Below are 22506 nucleotides of genomic sequence, written 5' to 3' on the forward strand. Positions count from 1 at the left end.
TCCTTCCCTTCAACTGAGGGAGTAGTACTGCAACCTCCTTTGAAGCTTTCCTTCCCAACAGCACCTAAAAAGGTAAACTTGGCATAAAATAGCTTGAGCTCTCACTTGACATCTGTTTTTTTCTGATTAACTATCAGTTTCATTATTGCCTGCCCCCAATGCAAGGAACATAGCTCTTGCAACAATTCAGTTCATCAACAATTAACTTCACTAGTTCCTCTTCAGTTTCCATTTCCCACCTGTTTTCTGCATTTACTTTTCTTTCTGAGTACAAGAATCTTTTCCATCTTGCCATAACAGACTTTCCTGTTCCCACACTGTGGGCAGAACTCCACCATGTGACAAAGACCTGCTGTGCTTACATACCAACACCTACCTTTATTAATACCTACTCTCAGAGCTCAAGCCTCCCTCTACTTCTTCACTTCCATTCTTCAGGGACTGAAGATTTCCCAGCTCTGGATTGTAAGGAGCAGTCACCAGCCCTCTGCTCTACCCCCAGCTTGTGAGGAGCAGGTACAGCTTACAGCAAACCAAAGCCAGACATAGTCAAAGCACAGATCCTACCTTGGCAACTGGTGATTTCCTCAGATTGGCCTTAAGAATTGCAACCCGGGACTTCTCATCAGGCAGGGGGATGTAGATGAGCTGATCCAAGCGGCCGGGGCGCAGGATGGCTGGGTCAATGATGTCTGGCCTGTTGGTGGCACCAATGATGAAGACGTTTTTCTTGGTGGACATGCCGTCCATCTCGGTCAGAATCTGGTTGATGACACGATCTGCAGCACCGCCACCATCACCGATATTCCCACCTCGGGCCTTGGCGATGGAGTCCAGCTCATCAAAGAAGAGCACACATGGGGCTGCTTGGCGAGCCTGCAAGAAGTAAATGGGAACAATTACTCCATGTTAATACCACTAGGCAGTCTGGTATGGCTTTCTTGCCCCTACCTTACCATGCCTATGGGATTGCTGCCTGCAGCAGGGCTATAATCTTCTCGGTGGCGAACAGAGGGGCCAACCCGATCTTGCCCTCTATTTCTTGTTTTATTTTACTTGTTGGTCCTTAAGGAAACTGCCCCAATACCTCTTACGGTTCCCCTGTGTACTTCCCCTCAACAGATGCTTGTAATTCCCATCTATTAAAACAGGACAATTACATAAACTATACAGTTCAAACTCCCCGCACAAAGTGTTAGTTAAAACAATCTTCAAGCTGGCTGGTGGAAGCTCGACTCTACTTTTTGGATGCCTTCGAGCTTCTTTGATTATCTCTCACCCAGTCTGGGTGTTATAGTCTATTCTTTGGGTTCTTTTACTGGGCCTTTAATTCTGTTGACATGAGTCCACTCTTGTTCAGCGGTTCACACAGCCAATTCAGTTGTTAGTAGTACCTGACAGGGACCTCCCCCCCACTGAGGGGTTAAACTGAAGACAATGCACATAGCACTGCCTCAACTACTCTTAAAGTAGTTACTACTGTTGACATAAGGGAACTATGGCCTAGGAAACATTACAATCACAGAGAGGTTTAGTACTTGGCCTAGCATCCCATTTTGATGGCAGCAGTTTTTAGGGAACGTGGGTTAGAACAGCAGTGGATCACAGCGATTGTAGATACCCCTGTTTATAGGGATTTAATGGAAACTTAAACACTATTAAATTTGATGGAAATCACTATACACAACTTTACATAAACTTTTTGGCAAACTTATATGTAGAGGAAAATTTTTTCTCCTTACAAGAACAGAGTTTACACAGACAGCCAGGAGCCACTCGAGCCAGCAGAGCTAGGTAGTGACACACACACACAAATACATATATACACACATGTCTGTTTTTCCAGGTGGGACAGCAGCCGGATGCACACAGCTATGTATCTAGAGCTATGTCCCTGGGTGTGCCCAGCCTGTGTGTGCACACAGGAACATATGCAGAGCTAGTGCACATACACACAGGTACCTGCTCACGTGCACAAGAGCTCTTGTGCACTACAGTACTTGCTAGCAGCACACACTTGTGTACACCTAACCTGCCACACCAGCACATGTGCTACACAGACACTCACCTATGTACAGTATCTACTAATGCACATGTGCCTACAGGCACAAGACCTGCTTCCACATAGAGCTTGAGTACACCATTATGTGCAGTGTCATACACATTAATATACGCATGTCTCACTCAGAGCCATGCTCACATTGCAGAACTTGTGCACACTCACAAGCATGGAGCTGCGCATAGACCCACTCACACCTGAGAGTGTGTAATTTAACACACATGCAAACAGCAGTGCACACATCACGTATACATGTCAGCAAATCTATGTGAATAGTGCTGTGCACACTAACACACGTACATTATGCAAAGCAGGACGTGTACACCCACATCTGGGCACACTAGAAAACACATGTGTACACAGAGCCGTACACACCAGCACACACGTGTACAGCACTCTCTCCAACCTCTCCTGCCCCAGATGCCCTCGTGGGTCTCTCCTCGTGGGATGTCACAGTGGGGATGGGGACTGGAGAGGGAAGTATGGGTGGGACATTGTGGCACCGTTTAAAGAATACCCTCTGTGCCTTTGGGGTGGGAACAGACAGGCCTGTCTTAAAGGAAAGGTCAAAAAGAGACTGTTGGATTCTTGCTTTTTGCCTCTCACTCTACAAGGGCAAAACTAGGCACTTTTTGCTGTCTTGTTTTCTCTAGGAGCTTGACTAGCACAAAGGAGAGGATTAGAAGGATTTATCAAAGATCACTGCTAGTGCATAGTACACGTGGTGTTTCTCATCCCTTACATTATCATGGGATGTTGGGGTAGGAACTAACAACAGCCTTACTCCACTGCCTTGGAAGCTTGTATTTTGTCAAGGGGCACCTTTTATTTCTTAATTGAGGAGGGGTATTTGTGGCCTTTATTACTGTGGAGGGTAGCTCACAGTCCTCTGGAGATACAGTAAGGAAAGCTTCAGGCCTCTCTGCAGTGGTGACAGTGACTTTGAAACAAAGTTTTTTATCAAGATTCAATCTGGGACTGAAAGAGGGAAAGGTATCTATGTTATGCATGGAAATTTGAGTGGAAAACAACTGTAATTTCTAAAAGATACTTCTCATCAATGTAAGGTCTCCTGTTTTCTAAAGAAGTTTGGTTCAGTCTGACAGAAAATCACTTCCGGATGTACAGCTGTCAGTGCTGACTCAAGGTACACTTTTATGAGGTATATATTTAGTTTTCTACAGCAGTGCCAGAGATTCCATGAGCATCTGCATCCTTGCAGTGTAACAAAGCACATGAGCTCTGACACACAAAAGAACATAAAATATAGATACACTTTGGGTTCAAACCTGAAACCTTCATCTTTTGGGAATTCCATTTCCAAATGAAGTGTGGCCAGATGAACACTACTGAAGCACACAAATACCAAGACCACCACCACAAACTGCAGAAATTACTGAAAGAGTAAACCTGTCTAAAGGTTTCTTTGTATGGAGAACAGCTACAGTAAATGGTTTCAACATCAAAATCAACTGGAAAACAACAATTTCAGGGAAAATGTTAAAAAATTAACACTGCATTTCAGGGATTTTCTCAGGCACATTTTTAAGATGATGTACACAAACTAAACTGCCTGAGAGAAACAGAGCATTAGAGTGCACTGTAAGACTCAGCTTTTTCAGGGCGACGAGGGAAGAGCAGAAGCTTAGCAAAGCTTTGCCAACTTTCTTTCCTCTCACAGAGAACCTAAGTAAGGTTTAAAATAAAAGTGACTGCAGTAATGACCTACCAGCACTACTCAACACTATGCTACAAGAGCAGATCGAAAAATAGTATTCACAGAGAAAGAGACAAGAAGGCAGGAGGTGGTAAAAGGGAGGAGGAAAACAAAGTACACTCTAAGCTAGTGGGGTTTTTTTCTGGAGTCTAGGATTTTCTTTGGATGGAGTAGGATGTAGAGTAGTTAAAACCATACATCTGCTTTTCTTTTGACTCACACCATGGCTAGTACATATATTCAATCTCCTTCTTATTGTATTTTATGACATAATATTGCATACTTTTGGTGTTGGGGTCACATCTCTACTGTTATAGATATATATAATATTGGCTTTTTGCAAATATTAAAATGAATACTATATGTGTTATGTTGGACAGTTATGCTGTATTAATATATTTTAAGTAGTGTGGTAAATACAGTTTTTAGGCTATAATATTAAAGTAGAAACTATGTGATGCAAGATACTTTTTGTAACTAGCTCAAGGAATGGAAAAGATATTCAAGAAATTCTTCGCATTATCCTATCTGGATAGAGATAACAGCAACAAGACAACAAGACCCCAAGAGAAGAATTATTGCCTCCTTATCAGGAAAGCTCAGACTTCGAGGAACCAAGAAGATTGATTTACAAGATGAAGGGGGAAAGCTAAAATTAAGCAGAAACACCCCAGTGTGAAAGGAATGTTTGAATAATGTATGAGATACATGAATATGCAATAGGTTATTGCTTTTAAGGGGTAATCCTTTGTTAGCAGGGTGTGCTGTGTGGCAAAGTGCCAGGCATCTGGACGCCCATAATTCTTTGCTTTTTATGGTTTCTTATTGTCCTAATTTTTATTACTATTTTCATTACTGTTTTCATTACTATTAAACTTCTAAAATTTTAACACAAGTGAATGGCGTTTTTCACATCTACCAGGTTTGTTTTCTTCTCAGTGGGTTATTGGGGGGTATACCTGTTGGCATCTCTGTATTTCCTCCTTCTCTCTTTGGGGACTCCCGACTTGTTCTCAGTCTTATCTTAATCAGTCTAACTAAAGGGTCTCTCGGACGATCTAGGAGATCATTTGTGAGAAATGACCCTCACTTTTAAAATTTTAAAAGGTTTATTAAACCTTAACAAAAAAATACAACAAAGGACTGAATAAGGAAAAATTGCAGCACTGAGAGTCTTTGTGACTAGCAGCCACATATTAGTCTACAAAATGGATGCTCTGCCTTTTATACCCTTAGCCCCTCCCAAAGTTTTGCCTTGATTGGAGGTCAGGTGTTGTTATGCCGCACCTTCTAGTAATAAGCCGGCCCTCTCCAAATGCCTTTACTACTAAGGCTATTACAAGAGGGAGAGGAAAGAGGACTATGGCAGGACATATTACAATAACATCACTATACATCTTAAAATATACATAATATCTATCTCTTAGTTGTGAGAGCCAACCATTACATTACTCATCTATAACATTCTGGAACTGTTCAGCTTTGCTCTGGTCCAAGAACAGACCATTGCCGGGAGCCAGTGGGGAGGCCCCAGGATGCTGCACTCCGGCTCTGGACCTTGGGAGGAGCCACGCCACACCTACAGAAAGAACTCTGAATCCACCAGCTTTTTCCACAGCGAGAAGGTTTTAATATTTAACATTATTTGTTTTTTCCCTGTGCCTGCATTACATTTTTTTCACTTTCCTCCAAGACATTCCTTTCATATCAGTGGTGGGAGAGTGTTGTGGTTTGAAATAGCTTGGTTTTAGTTAAGGGAAAAAACCCATCAGGTACAGAAGTAATTCTCTCTGTAAAGAACATTACAGCTTCCTCCGTGCCTAGCAAAACCAAACTCTAGTTGGCTTTGATAACTGATACACCAATTAACCAATTAGAGAAGCTAGAGCCACCTCTATGAATACCATATTTAAGCAAGGAGAAACCGTGAAAAGTTCTCTCTTATTTCCTGCTTTCTTCAAAAGAGTGGAGGCCCTCCCCCTCTACCCTTCCCGGTAAGGCCAGGCCGAGCCCGCATGGCCAGGCTGCCGGGCGGGAGGAGGGGAAGGCCAGGCTAGGCAGGGCCATAGCGCGGCTGCTGAAATCCTGCTGCTGCTGAGCTCCGCCCAGAGTCATCAGGCCAGGCCGGCTCTGCTGGGCTCTGGGCCCGGCCGGGCCCAATTCAGCTACAAGCTGCCAAGCCGTCCTGCTGGGGGCTGTCATGGCGCAACGGGGCATCGTGTGGCTGAGACCAGCGAGCAGCTCTGCAGTCTGCGCAGGAAGTGGCCTCATGGTTGGAACTGAGAGCAGTGGGGGCCAGAAAACAGCCATGCGGCCAGAGCGGCCACTGCCATCCTAGCCCAGCCAGTGAGAGACTGCATGCCTGTCTGCTTCTGATCTGCCGCACTGCAGACAAAAGAACAGAAAACAGAGGCGGGCCGGCGCGGCTTGTGCAGCGTCGGGGAAGATCAGATGACCAGCAGCAAGAGGCAGAACATGCAATTCCCAGATGCAGGGCCTGGATGAGATTAACCCTTTCCGTGCTGTAAAATTCCACTTTAGATAAAACCTACAGACACCAATCTCCCGAGTCAGAGAAAAGGAAAGGTGAAGGCACGTGAACAAAACAACAGGGCGACACCAAGTTCAGTGAAGAAGGAGGGGCCGAAGCCCAGAAAAAAGGAGGAAAGGAGATGCTCCGGTTTTGGAGCTGAAAACCTTTTGCAAGCCAAGGTGAGAACATAATACACCAGACTATTTCCCTGTAATTCATAAAGCACATGGGGGGGATGCAGCATTCATCTGCAGCTCAGAAGAGAACTAGAAAATATAGATGTTGAAAGAAGCTGTGATCTGACTTGAAAAGAGAGAATCTTTGCCTCCAGAGATAGATGAAGAGAACCTTTGCTTTCAGAAATAGAATAACAGAATTTTTACTTCCAGAGACAGAAGAGAACTTTTGCTTCTGTAATAGAACAGCTCATCCTTAAAATTATACCCCAGTAGCTAAAATGGCCCTTGAGAGCAGTTGTGGGAAAAACTGTAAGTCAGTGGGAGGGACTTTCATAAAGCAAACAAGTTTTTAACGAGCAGACTGTTTAACTGTGAACTTAAAACCACAAGGAAGCTGTTTATTGTGGCTTGGCAGAAGAGACTTCTATCCTTAAATGAACTGAAAAAAGATTCTTTTTTAGAAGTGGTAAACTGACTGATAATCACAGGTTATATCTCTTTATGTTGTTAGTGAGAAGGAAAGAGGGGCTGGGGGAAGAAAAGTGTTCTAAAGGTTTATTTAGTTCTTATCATTCTTCTTTTAGTTCTGTTAATAAAGTTTTCTTTATACCGTTTAAAATTTTGAGCCTATTTTGCCCCTAAAGCATTTTCTCCTAATCCTTATCTCAACCCCATGAGCTTTAGTGTAACTGGTTTTTTCCCCCTCCTCTGCTCTCCAATTATAGCAGAGGAAGATGAATAGACAATATTTGTGAATGCAATGGCATTTGGCCACTGGTCAACCCACTACAGGGAGGGAGTGCCAAAACCTGCCTTCTTCAGACAAGACGTTCCTTTCAGGACATTTTCTCCTAAACTTGTCTCAAACCGAGACATTTAGGCACTTGAGTATCAGTAGGTAAGAAATATCAAATGGAAGGGGGAAATCCAATCTGTCTTCAGCTACCTAATATGTAGAGTTATAGGGAAAAGGGAGCTATATCCTCCTTCAAAATGCACAGTGTTATAAATAACTATGTATTTGTTTGCTTTCGCTAGTATGTATTAGCTTTTGCAAATTATTATTAATGACGATTTTGATGTAGTACAGTTTGTAATCACTTTTTACCTGTTTTTGATATAATTTGTCAGCTTTTGTGGCCATTTCCCTGGCCATGTGTACCTTATCTATGTATTAGTGTGATAAATATATATTGTAGTTTAGGCTTTCGCAAAATATTAAAATAGAGACTATGGAATGTTAACTCGCATGATGCTTTTATTTTTAACTGACTGACAATAGTGAGAATAACTTAGATAACTTTGTGGAAATAGCTACAACTGTCTGTATGATTAGATAACATTGAAGGAACCACACAAATAACTTTGAAAGAAAGGATGTGAAAAGGACTTCTGCAACTGACCCTGGGGCTATCAATAATCCCCCGTTTGATGTTATGAGGAAATGGCATACACGTTGTGAGGAAATGACATACACAACTCCCAAAAATCAAAACTACACTATTGCACAACGGGTCAGTGTCGAATAAAGCTAAAGAATTCTAGGAACATGTAAAAGAACTCAGAGGAATGTTTGAGTATGTATAATCCTCATGAATATTCATTTAACCAATGTAATGAAAAAGTATATAAGAATTTTTTTGAGCTAACGGTGTGCTTTTGGCAGTTTGCCAAGCACCCCAGCACGGGATATTGTCCCTTTTATCCCTTATTAAACTTTAAAAAATTTTAAAGAGTGAGCCTTGTTTCTCACGCACAGCAAAAGGATGAAAGACCAGAGACACAAATGGCTGCAAAGAAAATGCTAGTTAGAAATAAGGGGGGGGAAAATCTTCACAATGTGAGAGCTCAAACACTAGCACAGGGCCAAGAGAGGTCAGGGATTCTCCATCCTTAGCACATGTTCATAACACAGGGCCCTTGGTGGTGGTTAGGTTGCTTGCTTTTTTTTTTTTTTCTTTCTCTCATGGAATTTTGTCCCATTTGTTGCTAAGAGACAATAACCACCAATACTTGAGAGACAAAAGATGTGGCTGGGAGGAGGAGGAGAGGGAAGGGTGCAGCTGGTTACTCTCTTACCTGAGGGGTTTTCTCTTGGGAAGGGCAGAGATACTTCGATATTTTGGCCTGGGGGTGAGGGGCTGGGCTCAACTCCTCTCCCTCTCTCTTGTGCTTGGGATCAGAGGGAACAGTTGATGCCTCTACAGAGTCCAGCCCGTTACTGTTCTCTCCTACCGCAAGTGAGGCTTTTGCTTGTAGGAGTGGCTGTCGCACTGAGACCTTATTAATACCCTATCTCTCTGGAAAGAACCCTCACCATCTACTCAGGTGCCTCAGGGGAAAACCCAGGACCCCGAGCCCCTCCCCCTCCAAGGGAGCCTCTCCTGGCAGTGTTTGGAAGCCCAGCTACTGCTGCCCAGCCCCACCATTTTTCTGCCACTGCTCTGGGGTTTTCGCTACACTGCAACCCAGCACTGTGCCTACCAGGACACCCCGCGGCTCCTGCTACAGCTCTGGAATTTCTGTTACATTCTCTTTGCTACCCCGGGTTTGCTTGTCCCTGCCATTCCAGCTTGCTGCTTGTGAGGTTCCTTCTACAGCTCATTTTGCTATCCGGAGGGGCACCGGGACTGACTGCCCCCGTGTGAGTTTGTAAAGGAAGCCCCTTTTCCATCTCTTCTGCCGGCTGTGCCCGCCATTACCCACGTGAGAGACAGCTGAGCTCATGCCACAGTGCCTCCTGCAGCCGTGAGTGAATTATTGCACCTGCCCTGCCCAGCCAGGAGTCAACAGTGCCCCTGCCGGCCGTGACTGTAACTACACCAAAGGGGAAAGTGCTTGACAGCCGACAGAAGGCTGTTACTGGGTTTTCTGGTTTTGTTTATTTGCCTTGTTATACACATACATATTAGTAAAGAACTGTTATTCTTTTCCCCATATCTTTGCCTGAGAGCCCCTTAATTTCAAAGTTATAGTAATTTGGAGGGAAGGGGGTCGTATTTTCCATCCCAGAGGAGGTTCCCACCTTCCTTGGCGGACACCTGTCTTTCAAACCAAGACAGTCCTGAGCAATCTGATTGAATTTCCAAGCTACCTCCCTGCTCTGGACAAACAGCTGAACCAGATAGCCTCTGAGGTTCCCTCTCAACCTAAATTTTTCTGTCTCACTCTCTTACCAACTTTACTCTTTCAGCACCTTCCCTGACCACAGGAATGAGGATTCCCAAGATAATCCATGCAGATAACCTCCTGGGACAGGAGGTCACACCATCTACAGGGAAACTGGGCAGTGGAAGTGGGCTCCTTTGCAAGCCATATATATATGAGAAGAGAAGAGAAGAGAAGAGAAGAGAAGAGAAGAGAAGAGAAGAATTTCAGTTTGAAGTGGCCTACAATGATCATTTAGTCCAATTGTAGAAAAAGAAGAACCCATAACATCCTTTAAAAAACTGTAGAAGGTGATGGCTAATGAGGTGTTCAAATAAGTTTTCAGGGATGCAGTGAATATCTATGCCATCCTAATGCTAACCTCACTGCTAAGACATTGGGGCATTTATAATCCTGTACCAACAGATACAAATTCCAGTAGGAGAAAACCATCTAAATAGCTATATTGCAAAAGAGAATAAATACCTGTCTTGAATTGCAATGCAAGGTGTAACCAAAAGTATGTATTCTATTACCATCTGTTAGAACCAGGTGGGGCAGTGTTCTTTATCTCTTCCACAACCCATCCTCCCTCCAGGGGGATATCTTCTGTTAATGAGCCATTGAGTCTCACAGCATGACTGATAAAATTACACCATCCCATTGTGAGATGCTCCACCCAAGGGGAGGAGCCAAGCATTCATAGCTGGATATAATTGAGATTTTGAACACCACAGTCAGCCTTTTTCAACTAGATTCCCAGAAGACCAGACCCTTCTACAACACCACTGGACCTTCAGAGGAAAACTACACCCTTCTACAGGATCACTGCTTCAACAGAACCACATCTGTCACTCCAGGAGTACTGCAGCCACCACTTAATCAGACTTCTACCAACACCCTGACCAACAAGGTGTTAGGTTGTATTCTGACACTGACAGTGTTTTTTGTACTACTGCATTTTATTTTAATTCTCCTATTAAGTTGTAGGGTTTTTTAATGTATACATACTAGTAAAGAATTGTTACTCCTATTCTCATATCTTTGCCTGAGAGCCCCTTAATTTCAAAATTATAATAATTTGGAAGAAAGGAATTTGCATTTTCCATTCCAAGAGAGGCTCTTGTCTTCCTTAGCAAACACTTGTCTTTCAAACCAAGACAATACCCTAACATCAGAAAAGCAGCCTCTGCTCTCAGTGCAAGCAGGGAAAACAAAACCAGGCCAGTAAGATGGGTGCAGTAGAGGGTTTGGGAGTACCTCAGCACAAACATAGCACAAGGAGTAGAAGAAATACTTACTTTGTCAAAGATCTCACGCACGTTGGCTTCAGACTCACCAAACCACATAGTGAGCAATTCTGGCCCCTTGATGGAAATGAAGTTTGCCTGGCATTCATTAGCAATGGCTTTGGCCAGGAGTGTCTTACCACAACCAGGTGGCCCATAGAACAGAACCCCTTTAGATGGGGTCATGCCAAATTTGAGGAATTTGTCTGGGTGTTCCACAGGATACTGAAAGAGAACCAAACAAACAAATTAAAACCTATCAATATAAGCTAGAACAGGACTATATCTTAGAATCACATAATTGTTCGGGTTGGAAGGGACCTTCAAAAATCCTCTACTCCACGGGCAGGGACACTTTCCACTAGACCAGTTTTGTTTCTGCTCCTACCAGAAGCACTACCTGAGATGACTTGTGCAAAGCATTTGGCAGAATCCCACATGACATCGTGGGCTCTTAACTAGAAAGATTGGGATTTGATGGTGTGCTGGTTTGACCAGGAAGAAGTGGGAATTCTGGGATGCTGTGGTCAAACCAATGGGTGCTCAGATTTTGATATTGGCACCTGATGTGGCCAGTGGGATTTGGACACACCTCTGAGAACACACAGGGGTTAAAAGCAGAGCTTCGTCCCTGGGAGTTTCTCTTGGGACTTTGAGGGAAAGAGGTCGGATCTCCCTCCCCCGTCCAGCTGCTGCTGCTGGGCGGGGGAGGGGCAGACATGTGGTAGGCCTGGGGCTGGACAGAGATGGGGGGGTGAGGAGGCCCTAGGGGATGGAAGGGTGGAAGAGCACCAAGAGACATCGGGCAGCCACCGCCCCCCAGGAGAGAGAGAGGGACAGCCGGCAACTGAATGTGATAGCAGCCGGCCAAGGAGGAGAAGGGGGGAGAAGGTACCCGGCAGGGCAGCGTGGGAGTGCCGGAGCTCTGGGACAGGCAGAGACTGAAATTTTTAACCCTTTTCTTACATGATTGAGACCTTGCGAAATGCTGATCCTCCTGGTGCTGAATAAGAAGAGAGATAAGAGATGAGATAACAAGGACTAGGCCCGAGGGAAGTGGAGAAGACTGGCTGAGTGGGGGGAGAGATGACGGATTGGCCTTTTGGCTAGACTTTTCTTGTGTGGCCATAGACTGAACCATTTTTTTCCTGTGACACAGAGACTGCATTTAGGGGGAGGCAGTGCCTCAGAACCGGGAGAGTTCAGTGTGGGTACCCCTCGGCCCCAGGGGGTGAAAAAATGGGGGGGACAGATGTCCCAAAGGAGAGACTGTGCCTTTTTTTGGAGTGAGACAAGGCATCCTTAAAAGACAACCCTAAAAGCAGCTCTGGTCCATGCACAGTGGTGAGAGCACTGGGTATGGAAGGAAGATGTCACGATGGCAAAAGGATTTTCCGGACGGTGCTGAGAGACATGGAAGCACACGAGGCTTCAGTGTGTTTCCAGGGGAAGCCTATGGTGCAAGAAGGACTCCTCTTCATGAACTGAGGATTGAGTATTCTAAAGGGTGGTGCTGGACTGAGAGTTGGTGATTTGGGGGAATGTATGACATTGGGAAATTATGGTGGGGGGGGGAGGAGGAAGGTGCTTTTGTAAGGTTTTCAATTTTTTTTTTTCTTTTCCCTTATAGTTTTTTCTTCTTTTCTTGTAGTTTAGTTAATAACGTTTTCTTTATTTCTAAGCTGGAGCCTGCTTTGCTCATTCCTGGTCACATCTCAGCAGACACCAGGGAGAGGGTATTCTCATGGGGGCACTGGCTCTGTGCCAGGGCAAAACCATGACAGATGGGTGGACCACTCAGTGGATAAGGAATTGGCTGGATGGTCACACTCAAAGAGTTGCAGTCAACAGCTTGATGTCCAAGTGAAGACCAGTGAAAAGTGGTGTCCTCGGGGGTCAGTGTTGGGACTAGCACTATTTACCATCTGTGTCAGTGACATGGACAGTGGGATTGAGTGCATCCTCAGCAAGTTTGCCAATGACCCCGAGCTGTGTGGTGCAGTCAACACGCTGGAGGGAAGGAATGGCATGCAGAGGGACCTGGACAGGCTTGAGAGGTGGGTCTGTGCAAACCCCATGAAGTTCAACAAGGCCAAGTGCCAGGCTGTGGATGCTGACAGTTTAGTCAGAGAGAAACAGATAACTTTCCCACACATCATCCTGGGGAAGTTGCGAGAAAGCTCAGAGAAAGAATTAAAACAATTCTTATCTTAATCTCTCCACCTGGTGTTTGTGAACATGTGGAATGTTTGTACATGATGCTTATGGTAAGATAAAATAACGTGTTGTTCCTAATTAACCAACGGTGTGAAGGGTGTTGTTTAAGGACCAATCAGGTTCTGGGTGAACTATCCTGTCTATAAATATGTGCAGTTTCTAATAAACCTTGCTTCATGCCTTCTAAGAAGCATTGGAGTCTGTGTTGTCTTTTCCTTGATGTTCCTAACTCAACGGCGGCACAAGGTCCTGCATCTGGTCGGGGCAATCCCAAACACAAGTACAGGCGGGGAAGAGAATGCATTGGGAGCAGCCCTGTTGAGAAGGACTTGGGGGTGGTGATTGATGGGAAGCTCAACATGAACCAGCAATCTGCACTCACAGCCCAGAAACCAACTGTGTCCTGGGCTGCATCAAAGCATGGCTAGCAGGTTGAGGGAGCAAACAGCTCTTGTGCAGGCACATCCTGCAGCAGAGCAGGAGATTGCAGCAATCAGTGAGTTTCTAAAGGCAGGGTAACCCCAGGAGACCGTCAAGACACATGTGGAGCTTGAACAACAGCAGCTGACTCAGCATGGGCTGGGCCAGGAGTGACAGCAGCTGATTTAAGCTCAGTCTGTCACTCACAGAGGTGAACAGCTCAGGTGCAGGAGCCCCCAGGGAGCATGAGAGACCAGAAGCATAGCAAACAGAGGGGGCAAACAGGACATGGCATGTCAGCCAGGGTGGGGTGCAGCAGTTTGCACTGCAGTTGACAAGGAAGGGCTCCTCTCAATAGGAGGGCCAACATAGTAGCAGTACCAGAGAGCAGGAAATAGGAGCACCAGTTAATGCCAAGGGGCAAGGGAAGCCCTTTCTTTCCCAGTCTTACTAGTGTGAGCTCCCAACGTTATGGTGATGACACTGTAGAGCTTGTTCTTCAGTGGCTGTTGGAGTTGCTGCACCAGTGACAGACCTTCTGACAGTACATGCAGCTCTGCAGGCCTCTGGTTGTAAGGAGTGCCTGATGCCTATCTGGGAAGCTGGGGCTGAGTCATCTCCTCTGCAGAAGGTGTGTCCCTGTCAGGGAGCTATGTCACCAGGTCAAGGAGTTATGTGAGGAAGCAAGCAGACTGCAAAGCGTTCATGAAGATGAGAAAGTGATAGGATATTCTCAGAGACCCTACAGACTCAGGAGTTTCAGCCCCCCTCTACATTAGAGATGCACGCAGGCTCTGTACCATGTCTCAAGAAATTCGAAGTCAAAAGAATGCTGGAAACTAACCACTCTGTACAAGGAAGAATTCTCTTTTTCCTCCTGAAGACTCGCTATTAAAAAACAGGTTTAGTGCCCTCTAAGCCAAGGAGCTGGGTAAAGGCTTCAAGCAAAGCAGTAATATATCTTAGTTTTGAGATCTTGCAGGGAAAAAAAAGCTTGGGAAGCAGCTGAAAAGAAGCTGTTTGTCAGACGTCAGAGCAAAGGACTACAAGCCTACTTAGGTATGGCTGGATGGTGTCAGTTATGGATTGACAGTTATGGAGTACTGGCAAAACCCTTGTATGATCCTCCACCGGAAAATACCTGGTATGGACTCCTGAGAGTCAGAGGGTCTTTGAAGCCCTAAAAGAACCTTAATGACAATGCCTGCACTGTGACTCTCACATTTGAACCAAACCATTTGAGTTTATGGGCATGAAAAGATGCACCTGGCACTAGGGGGACTGGTGCAGCATTTGGGGTCATGGAAGCAGCCCGTCCAAACAATTGGAACAAAAAGGAAGACAGGACATCACCAGCAGGATAATGTTGAGCTGCTTAAAGTAACCACTGCTTTGAACTCAGCCATGTTTCTTCAGGCTTCAGAAGAAGCCCAGAGACCTTTGTACCATGACTGCCTGGTTAGACAAGTGTGTTCTGGCAGACTGGATCTCAAGAGCAATCCCATCCAGGACCAGGAACTGCACCTATACACCAGTGGGAGCAGCATGGTATGAAACAGAAAATGGGCAGCTGGATATGCAGTGGGAACCTTGACTCAGACAACAGAAGCCAGGCTTTACCTTTTAACACATCAGCACAAAAAGCATAAGTAATGACTTTACAATGAGTGCTAGAAATCACTGAAAGAGTAAACAGATGGACTGATTAAAAATATGTTTTTGGAATAATACACATCCATGAAACAAAATGGAAGGAAAGGGGATTGTTATCGGCACAGAAGTCTCCTATTAAGTACAAAGAAGAAATTAGTAAACTACTACAGAGTGTGCAAAACTCAGAAGAAGTGGCCATGATGCCCTTGTAAAGCCCATCAGTTTGGAGACTCCCCAGTTAATACAGGGAATCAATTAGCTGACAAAACAACTAAAGAGGTTGCTGAAAAAGGTATCCTTGCACTAATACCTAGCAAAAAGTTGAATGTCTGGGAACAAAACAGAATTATAGCAACCAGGACAGGCAGTTAGCCCCATCATTAGAAGCTATGGGAAATCCCAGCAGGTGATTGGTAACCTCATGTGGGCAGGTAATTGTACCTCCACAATTAATGTATAAGATAACAGAACTAAAACATCAGGAAACACATTAGGAAATAGAAAATATGGTGACTAGTTTATCAAGGAACATAGCACAAAGATGACAGAAAATAATAGATTAGTTGTTGAAAAATGTGTGATTTATTTTGCAAAATAATCCCAAGAAAGGAAAAAGGCCACTGTTGGGATAGTAAAACAGGGGAATTCACTAGGTGATAATTGGGAAATTGATTTTGAAGAACTGCCCAGGCAGAATGGGAACTGGTACATTTTGGTATTGGTAGATACTTCTTCTGGATGGCCAGAAGCTTTCCCATGTTGTACTAAGGCAAGGGAAGTCTCAAAAGATTTGCTGAAATTAATATTTAATAGCACTGGAACTAACTCTTTTAAGTCTTAAAAGGTACAACACTGTCAACAGATCATTTGCGCTAGACTTGCCTGTACATCCTTTCTGACCGGGAGATACAGTGTGCATCAGAACCTTGAATTTTGGACCAATCCAGGAGAAGTGGAAGGGACCATATCAAGTCCTCCTGGTAACCTACACTGCACTCAAGGTAAAAGGAATCAAACCCTGACTTCATCATATGTGGGTAAAACCAGCAACCACACGTTAAACACAGCAGAAACAAGACTGACTAACACCTTGGAGGTTTTTAATCTAAATCCTATAGTTTTAGGTATAGAATGTGATTTTCTAGGGGGATGCTATTTATTGGACCTAGATGAAGATGATAAATAATTGCATATTTATAATAATAGAAACTATGACCTTAAATTCTTGGAAGGGGAATATGGTCCTTAAGTCAGATTACAGAATGTAACTTCTATAACAGCTTGTTTACCAATACCAACCTCTGCAGAAAATCCAGTTCCATGGGGAACTTTAGTCAGCAATTTGACAAAAATCTGGGAACACATGTGAGAAGGATACGAAAACTATAGTGGGATGGATATAAAAATCCATCTTTACTCCTCAAATATTTACCTTTAGGAACAGACTAGCTATACACAATTTGACTCTACAAATGGAAGCTTTAGCAAATACAACTCAATTGGGGTTTGCTGAAATAAATGACCAATTGCAAGGCACAACTAAAATGACCTTACAAAACAGATTGCCTTTAGATCTATTGCTACTACATGAACATGGAGTATGTGGATACTTGAATTTAAACAACAGTATTTGTTGTGTGCACATTCTGAATGTGACTGCTAAATTGGATGATCAGATAGAGAGGATAAAATTAGTTGCTGCATCTAGCAGAAAATTAGGGACAAAATTAGAAAGTAACTGGTTAAATAAAATATTTAAAGGACTTGCATTTTCTCTGAGTGGTTGGTTGGCCTCATTTTTGCAAAGCATAATTGTGATCATAGTAATAATTGTGATTACGATGTTTGCTTTAGGTTGCATAAAAAACATGATTGCTAATGCAATGCAAGGAACTTATACAATGTTATTAAAAATCAAAGTGAAGCTTATGAAGGCTTAAAAAGACAAGCTTCACAAGCCTCAAAGGGGGGAATGTTACCAGATGAAAAATTGTCTACACCTGGTGAGCTAAGACAATGCTTGTTCTTCAAAACCCACTGGCCTACAGAACTGCACAATGCCCATTGTGTAAGAAGGAGAATTGGAAGTTCACCAGTCCCAGTGCCCTGCCAACTTGACCAGGTCAGGTATTACATTGGGGTCCCTCAATCACTAGAGACCACCAGAGACCCCCAGGACAAAAGAACACATGTGTAAAGGGGAGGGAAAATGTGTTAATGATTTCTGGAAAATTATTATCATATGTATGTTTATTCTGGGACAATCAATGAATATGTATGTAAAATACAGTATATAAACAGAAACTTTCCTGTACTCACTGTGCTCAACTTTAGGAGGAGCTATCCCCTCATGCATCCGGCCAAATAAAGAATGCCTGCTTCTTAATGCTACATTGGTGTTAAGGAGATTTTTATTTTACCAAATTTTTGGTAACAGAATTATGTTCTGCTTGACCTCATACTAATAAACAGGGAAGGCCATTTTGGAGATGTAAAGGCTGGGGGCAGCCTTGGCTGTAGTGACCATGAGATTGACAAGTTCAGTATCATGCGAGGAAGAAGCAGGGCAGCAAGTAAGATTGTAACCATGGACTCCAGGAGCGCTAACTTTAGCCTCTTCAGGGATCTTCTTGGAAGAATCCCATGGGAATAAGTCCTACAGGGAAGAGGAGTCCAAAAGACTTGGTTGATATCCTCCTGGCTCAAGAATGGTACATCCCAATGAGCAAGAAATCAGGCAAAGGGGACCCAAGCAAAAGCAGGAAACACAGGAGATGGAAGCAGGGTCAGGCCACTTGGACTGAATATAAAGAGGTTGTCAGAGTAAGTGGAAATGAGACAAGAAAGGCCAAGGCCCATCTGGAATTAAATCTGGCCAAGGATGTCAAGGACAACAAGAAGGGCTTCTTCCAATACATCAGTAACAAAAGGAAAACTAAGGATAATGTGAGACCATTAGTAAATGAAGAGGGGACCCTGGTGACAGAGAATGCAGAGAAGGCAAAGTTACTGAACGTCTTCTTTGCATCAGTCTTCACTGACAAGACCAGCCCTCAGGGATCTCTGACCCAGGAGACCAGGGTAAAGGAATGTTGGAAGGAAGACCTTCCTTTGGTCAAGGAGAGTTGGGTCAGAGAACACCTAAACAAACTTGATATTCACTAGTCCATGGGCCCTGATGGGATGCATCCACGAGTGCTGAGAGAGCTGATGGACACCAGAGCGAGGCTGCTCACAATCAGCTTTGAAAAGTTGTGGCAATCAGGAAAGGTGCCTGAGGACTGGAAGAAAGCAAATGTCACCCCAGTCTTCACAAAGGGCAATCAAGAGGACCCAGGGAGCTACCAGCCAGTCAGCCTCACCTCAATCCCTGGAAAGGTAATGGAGCTCCTCATTCTGGAGGCCATCTCTATCCACATGGATGACAAGAAGTTGATCAGGAGTAGTCAGCATGGATTCACTAAAAGGAAATCATGCTTGACCAACCTGATTGCCTTCTACGATGAAATAACTACATGGATGGATGAGGGGAGAGCAGTGGATATTGTCTACCTTGACTTCAGCAAGGCTTTCAGCACTGCCTCTCACAACATCCTCATAGGCAAACTCAGGAAGTGTGGACTGGATGAGTGGACAGAGGTGCATTGAGAACTGGCTGAATGGCAGATCCCAGACAGTTGTAATCAGTGGCACAGGGTCTAGTTGGAGGCCTGTCACTAGTGATATCCCCCAAGGTTCAATACTGGGCCCAGTATTGTTTAACTTGTTCACCAATAACTTGGATGAAGCGGTAGATCCCTCCTTAGCAAGTTCGCTGACAACACAAAGCTGGGAGGAGTGGCCAATACCCCAGAGTGCTGTGCAGGCATTCAGAAGGACCTCGACAGGTTGGAGAGATGGGCAGAGAAGTACTGTCTGAAGTTCACCAAGGCAAATGCAGGGGCCTGTGCCTGGGGAAGAATAACCTCAGGCACTGGTATAGGCTGGGGGTGGCCTGCTGAAAAGCAGCTCTGCAGAGAAGGACCTGGAGGTCCTAGTGGACAACAAGCTGTCCATGAGCCAGCAATGCCCTTGTGGCCAAGAAGGCAAATGGGATCCTGGGGTGCATTAAGAAGAGCATTGCCAGCAGGTCAAGGGAGGTGGTCCTGCCCATCTACTCAGCCCTGGTGAGACGGCATCTGGAGTGCTGAGTCCCATCCTGGGCTCCTCAGTACAAGAGATACATGGAGCTCCTGAAGCGGGTCCAGTGGAGGGTGACAAAGATGATTAAGGGACTGGAACATCTCTTTTATCAGAGAAGGCTGAAGGAGCTGGGCCTGTTCAGCCTTAAGAAGAGAACTGAGGGGGGACCTCATCAATGTGTATCTGTATCTGAAGAGAGTATCATCAAGAGGATGGACCAGGCTCTTCTTGGTGGTGCCAAGCAATAGGATGAGAACCAACAGGCAGAAACTGATGCACAGGAAATTCCAACTGAACATGAGGAAGAACTTCTTTACTGTGCGGGTGACTGAGCACTGGAACAGATTGCCCAGAGAGGTTGTGGAGCATCCCTCAGTGGAGGTATTCAAGAACTGTCTGGATGCAATTCTGTGCCATGTGCTCTGGAATAACCCTGCTTGAGCAAGGGGGTTGGACCAGATGATCCACTGCAGTCTCTTCCAACCTCAACCGTTCTGTGACACTGCCCCCCTGCTCTGCTCTTCTGAGACCCCACCTGGAGTACTACATCCAGTTCTAGGGCCCTAAAAATAAGGATGTAGACCTGCTGATGCAAACACAGCAGAGAGCTGATCAGAGGGCTGGAGCACCTCTCCTATGAAGATAGGCTGAGAGAGCTGGGGCTGTTCAGCCTGGAAAAGGCTCTGGGGAGATCTTAGAGCAGCCTTCCTGTACCTAAAGGATCCCTACAAGAAAGCCAGAGCGGGACATTTCACAAGTACATGTAGTGATAAGACAAGAGGGAATGGCTTCAAACCGAAGGAGGGTAGATTTAGATTGGATATTGGGAAAAAATTCTTTACTGTGAGGGTGGTGAGGCACTGGCATAGGTTGCCCAGAGAAGTTGTGGATGTTCCATTCCTGGAAGTATCCAAGGCCAGGCTGGATGGGGCTCTGAACAAGCTGGTGTAGTGGAAGGTGTCCCTGTCCATGTGAATTCAGTTTGCATGGCCTGGTTTTGGTAGCGGGGGGGGCTACAGGGGTGGCTTCTGTGAAAAGCTGCTAAAAGCTTCCCCCATGTCTGGCAGAACCAATCCCTGGCAGCTCCAAAGATGGATGTGCTGCTGGTCAAGGCTGGCCCAATTAGAAATGGTGGTAACGCCTCCGTGATAACATATTTAAGAAGAAAAGTTATTGCGCAGATGTAATTGCAGCCAGAGTGGGGTGAGAATATGTGAGAAGAAAAACTATGGAGACATCAAGGTCAGTGGAGAAGGAGGGGGAGGAAGTGCTCCAGGCACCAGAGCTGAGATTCCCCTGCATCCTGTGGGTAAGACTATGGCGAAGCAGCTGTCCCCCTGCAGCCCATGGTGTGAGAGTCTGTCCAAATTTTCCCTCATCTGCCTCACGATCGTCCTTGGGAGACCACTGAAGAGAAGACCCCCCCCCGTCTAAAATATCTGGCTCTGAAGGAGAAAAGTCACATGCCAAGGGCCCTGAGACCTGAAAGCTCAGTGTTAAGCTATTGTTTTCACAAGTGTGTTTGCTGTATGCTAAGAAGAGGGCACCGTGCCCCGTTTGCAACAATAGCAGCTTTGGAAGCTGTCCCATCTCTCGGCCTGGCTGGACTTCTCCTGAGTTTCGGGTGGTCTCCCACCGAAGACCCTCACCTGTTTTACAACCACCGTGACAGACAGACTGAGATGTGAGAAGCTTCTCCACCAAGGACTGAGACATGAAACTCCTAAAAGGCCCCTCTGCTCCTTCCAAGGACTGGGACTAAAACCCCCAGCCCGGGGGAGGTGTGTGGGGAGAGGCAAGCTGACCGAAGCGAGATGTTTGCCTACAGATTGTGACCACTGAACCAAGAAAACAATGGCTCTCGCTTCCTGCTGAGAACATAGACTACCTGTTACATCTGTTCCCTATTGTATGTTTCCCCCCCCTCACAATTTTCAGTAATAAAAACCTCTGAGTTAGCTAGAGCCTTTGAGATCTCCCCAGCGTAACAGGCGGATCCTCGACTGGACTGGACCAAAGGACTCCGTCTCTGCGTTGGTAGCTATATCCCCTCTCCCTCCCTCTCTCTCTTTATCTCTTTTCTCTCCCCTAATCCTTCTATCGCATTTTTGCTGTGGTTATTTCAATAAAACTGCATTTGTTTTGATTATCACTGCAAACCCCCTTGTACCATGTTGGTTTTTGCACTCTGAGATCATTCCTACGAACCATCAGGGTATCTGTTCACTAGGACAGATCCTGACACATGGAGATCAATGGGGATGCAGAGGTCCACCTGCAGCCTGTGGAGGACACCCATGCCAGAGAAGGTGGATGCCTAAGAGGAGGCTGTGACCCAATGGGAGGCCCATGGAGAGAGGAGCCCTTGCTGGAGCAGCCTGTCCTTGGATGACTGCATCCCATGGAAGAGTGATTCAAGCTGTAGCAGTTTGAGGACTGTTGCCCATGGGCTGGACTCACATTACAGCAGTTCACATTTAGCTGTTGCTCGTGAGATGGACTCATGTTGGACAAGTCCATGGAGAACTGTCTCCCATGGCGAGGGACCCCACAGTGCAGCAAGGGAACGACTCCTCTCCGTAAACAGTGGAAGAAACCATGGGTAATGGACTGACCAAAATCCCCATTCCCTGTCTCCTTGCACTGCTGGGGTAGGAGGTAGAGCTGGAAAGGAGGGAGGGGTGGGGGGAAGGTGTTTTTTTAAGGGTTCATTTTAATTCTCATTGTCCTGCTCTGATTTTTTTAGCAATAAAATAAATTCATACTCTAATTAGAGCCTATTTTGCCCACTATGGTATTTGATGAGTGATCTCTCCCAGTCCTTGTCTCAACTCATGAACCCTTTGTTAAATTTTCTCTCCTCTGGCTGGCTGCAGAGAGGAGTGAGAGAGCAGCTTTGGCAGGTGCCTGGCATTCAGCCAGGGTCAACCAACTACACCATGGTTGGGGGGTTTGGAATGATCTTTGAGGTCCTTTCCAACCCAAATAATTTTGATTTCTGGTGGGTTAAACACAAGAGTCTGCCTGCTCAATGCCACTGGTGTTTTTAAATGGGCACTGGTTTAAAAAGCATCACAACTAAATTGTAAAGCCTGTGAACTAAGTGCCAG

General features: G+C 45.2%; 1 protein-coding gene across 1 annotated transcript in view; it reads right to left on the reverse strand.

Annotated features, from left to right (window-relative positions):
• Positions 1 to 22506, reverse strand: part of LOC128946100 (transitional endoplasmic reticulum ATPase-like) — a 45780-nt gene that overhangs the window by 3133 nt on the left and 20141 nt on the right. The window contains exons 13-14 of the mRNA XM_054290004.1: positions 10937 to 11149; positions 568 to 876 (exon numbers count right to left, since the gene is read on the reverse strand). Coding sequence (XP_054145979.1) covers positions 568 to 876; positions 10937 to 11149 — 522 coding nt within the window. The remainder of the gene's footprint in view (positions 1 to 567; positions 877 to 10936; positions 11150 to 22506) is intronic.

Source organism: Melozone crissalis, unplaced genomic scaffold (genome assembly GCF_028551555.1).
Source record: "Melozone crissalis strain CALT ecotype California unplaced genomic scaffold, PUWL_Pcris_2 ptg000074l_1, whole genome shotgun sequence".
NCBI classification, from domain to species: Eukaryota; Metazoa; Chordata; class Aves; order Passeriformes; family Passerellidae; genus Melozone; species Melozone crissalis.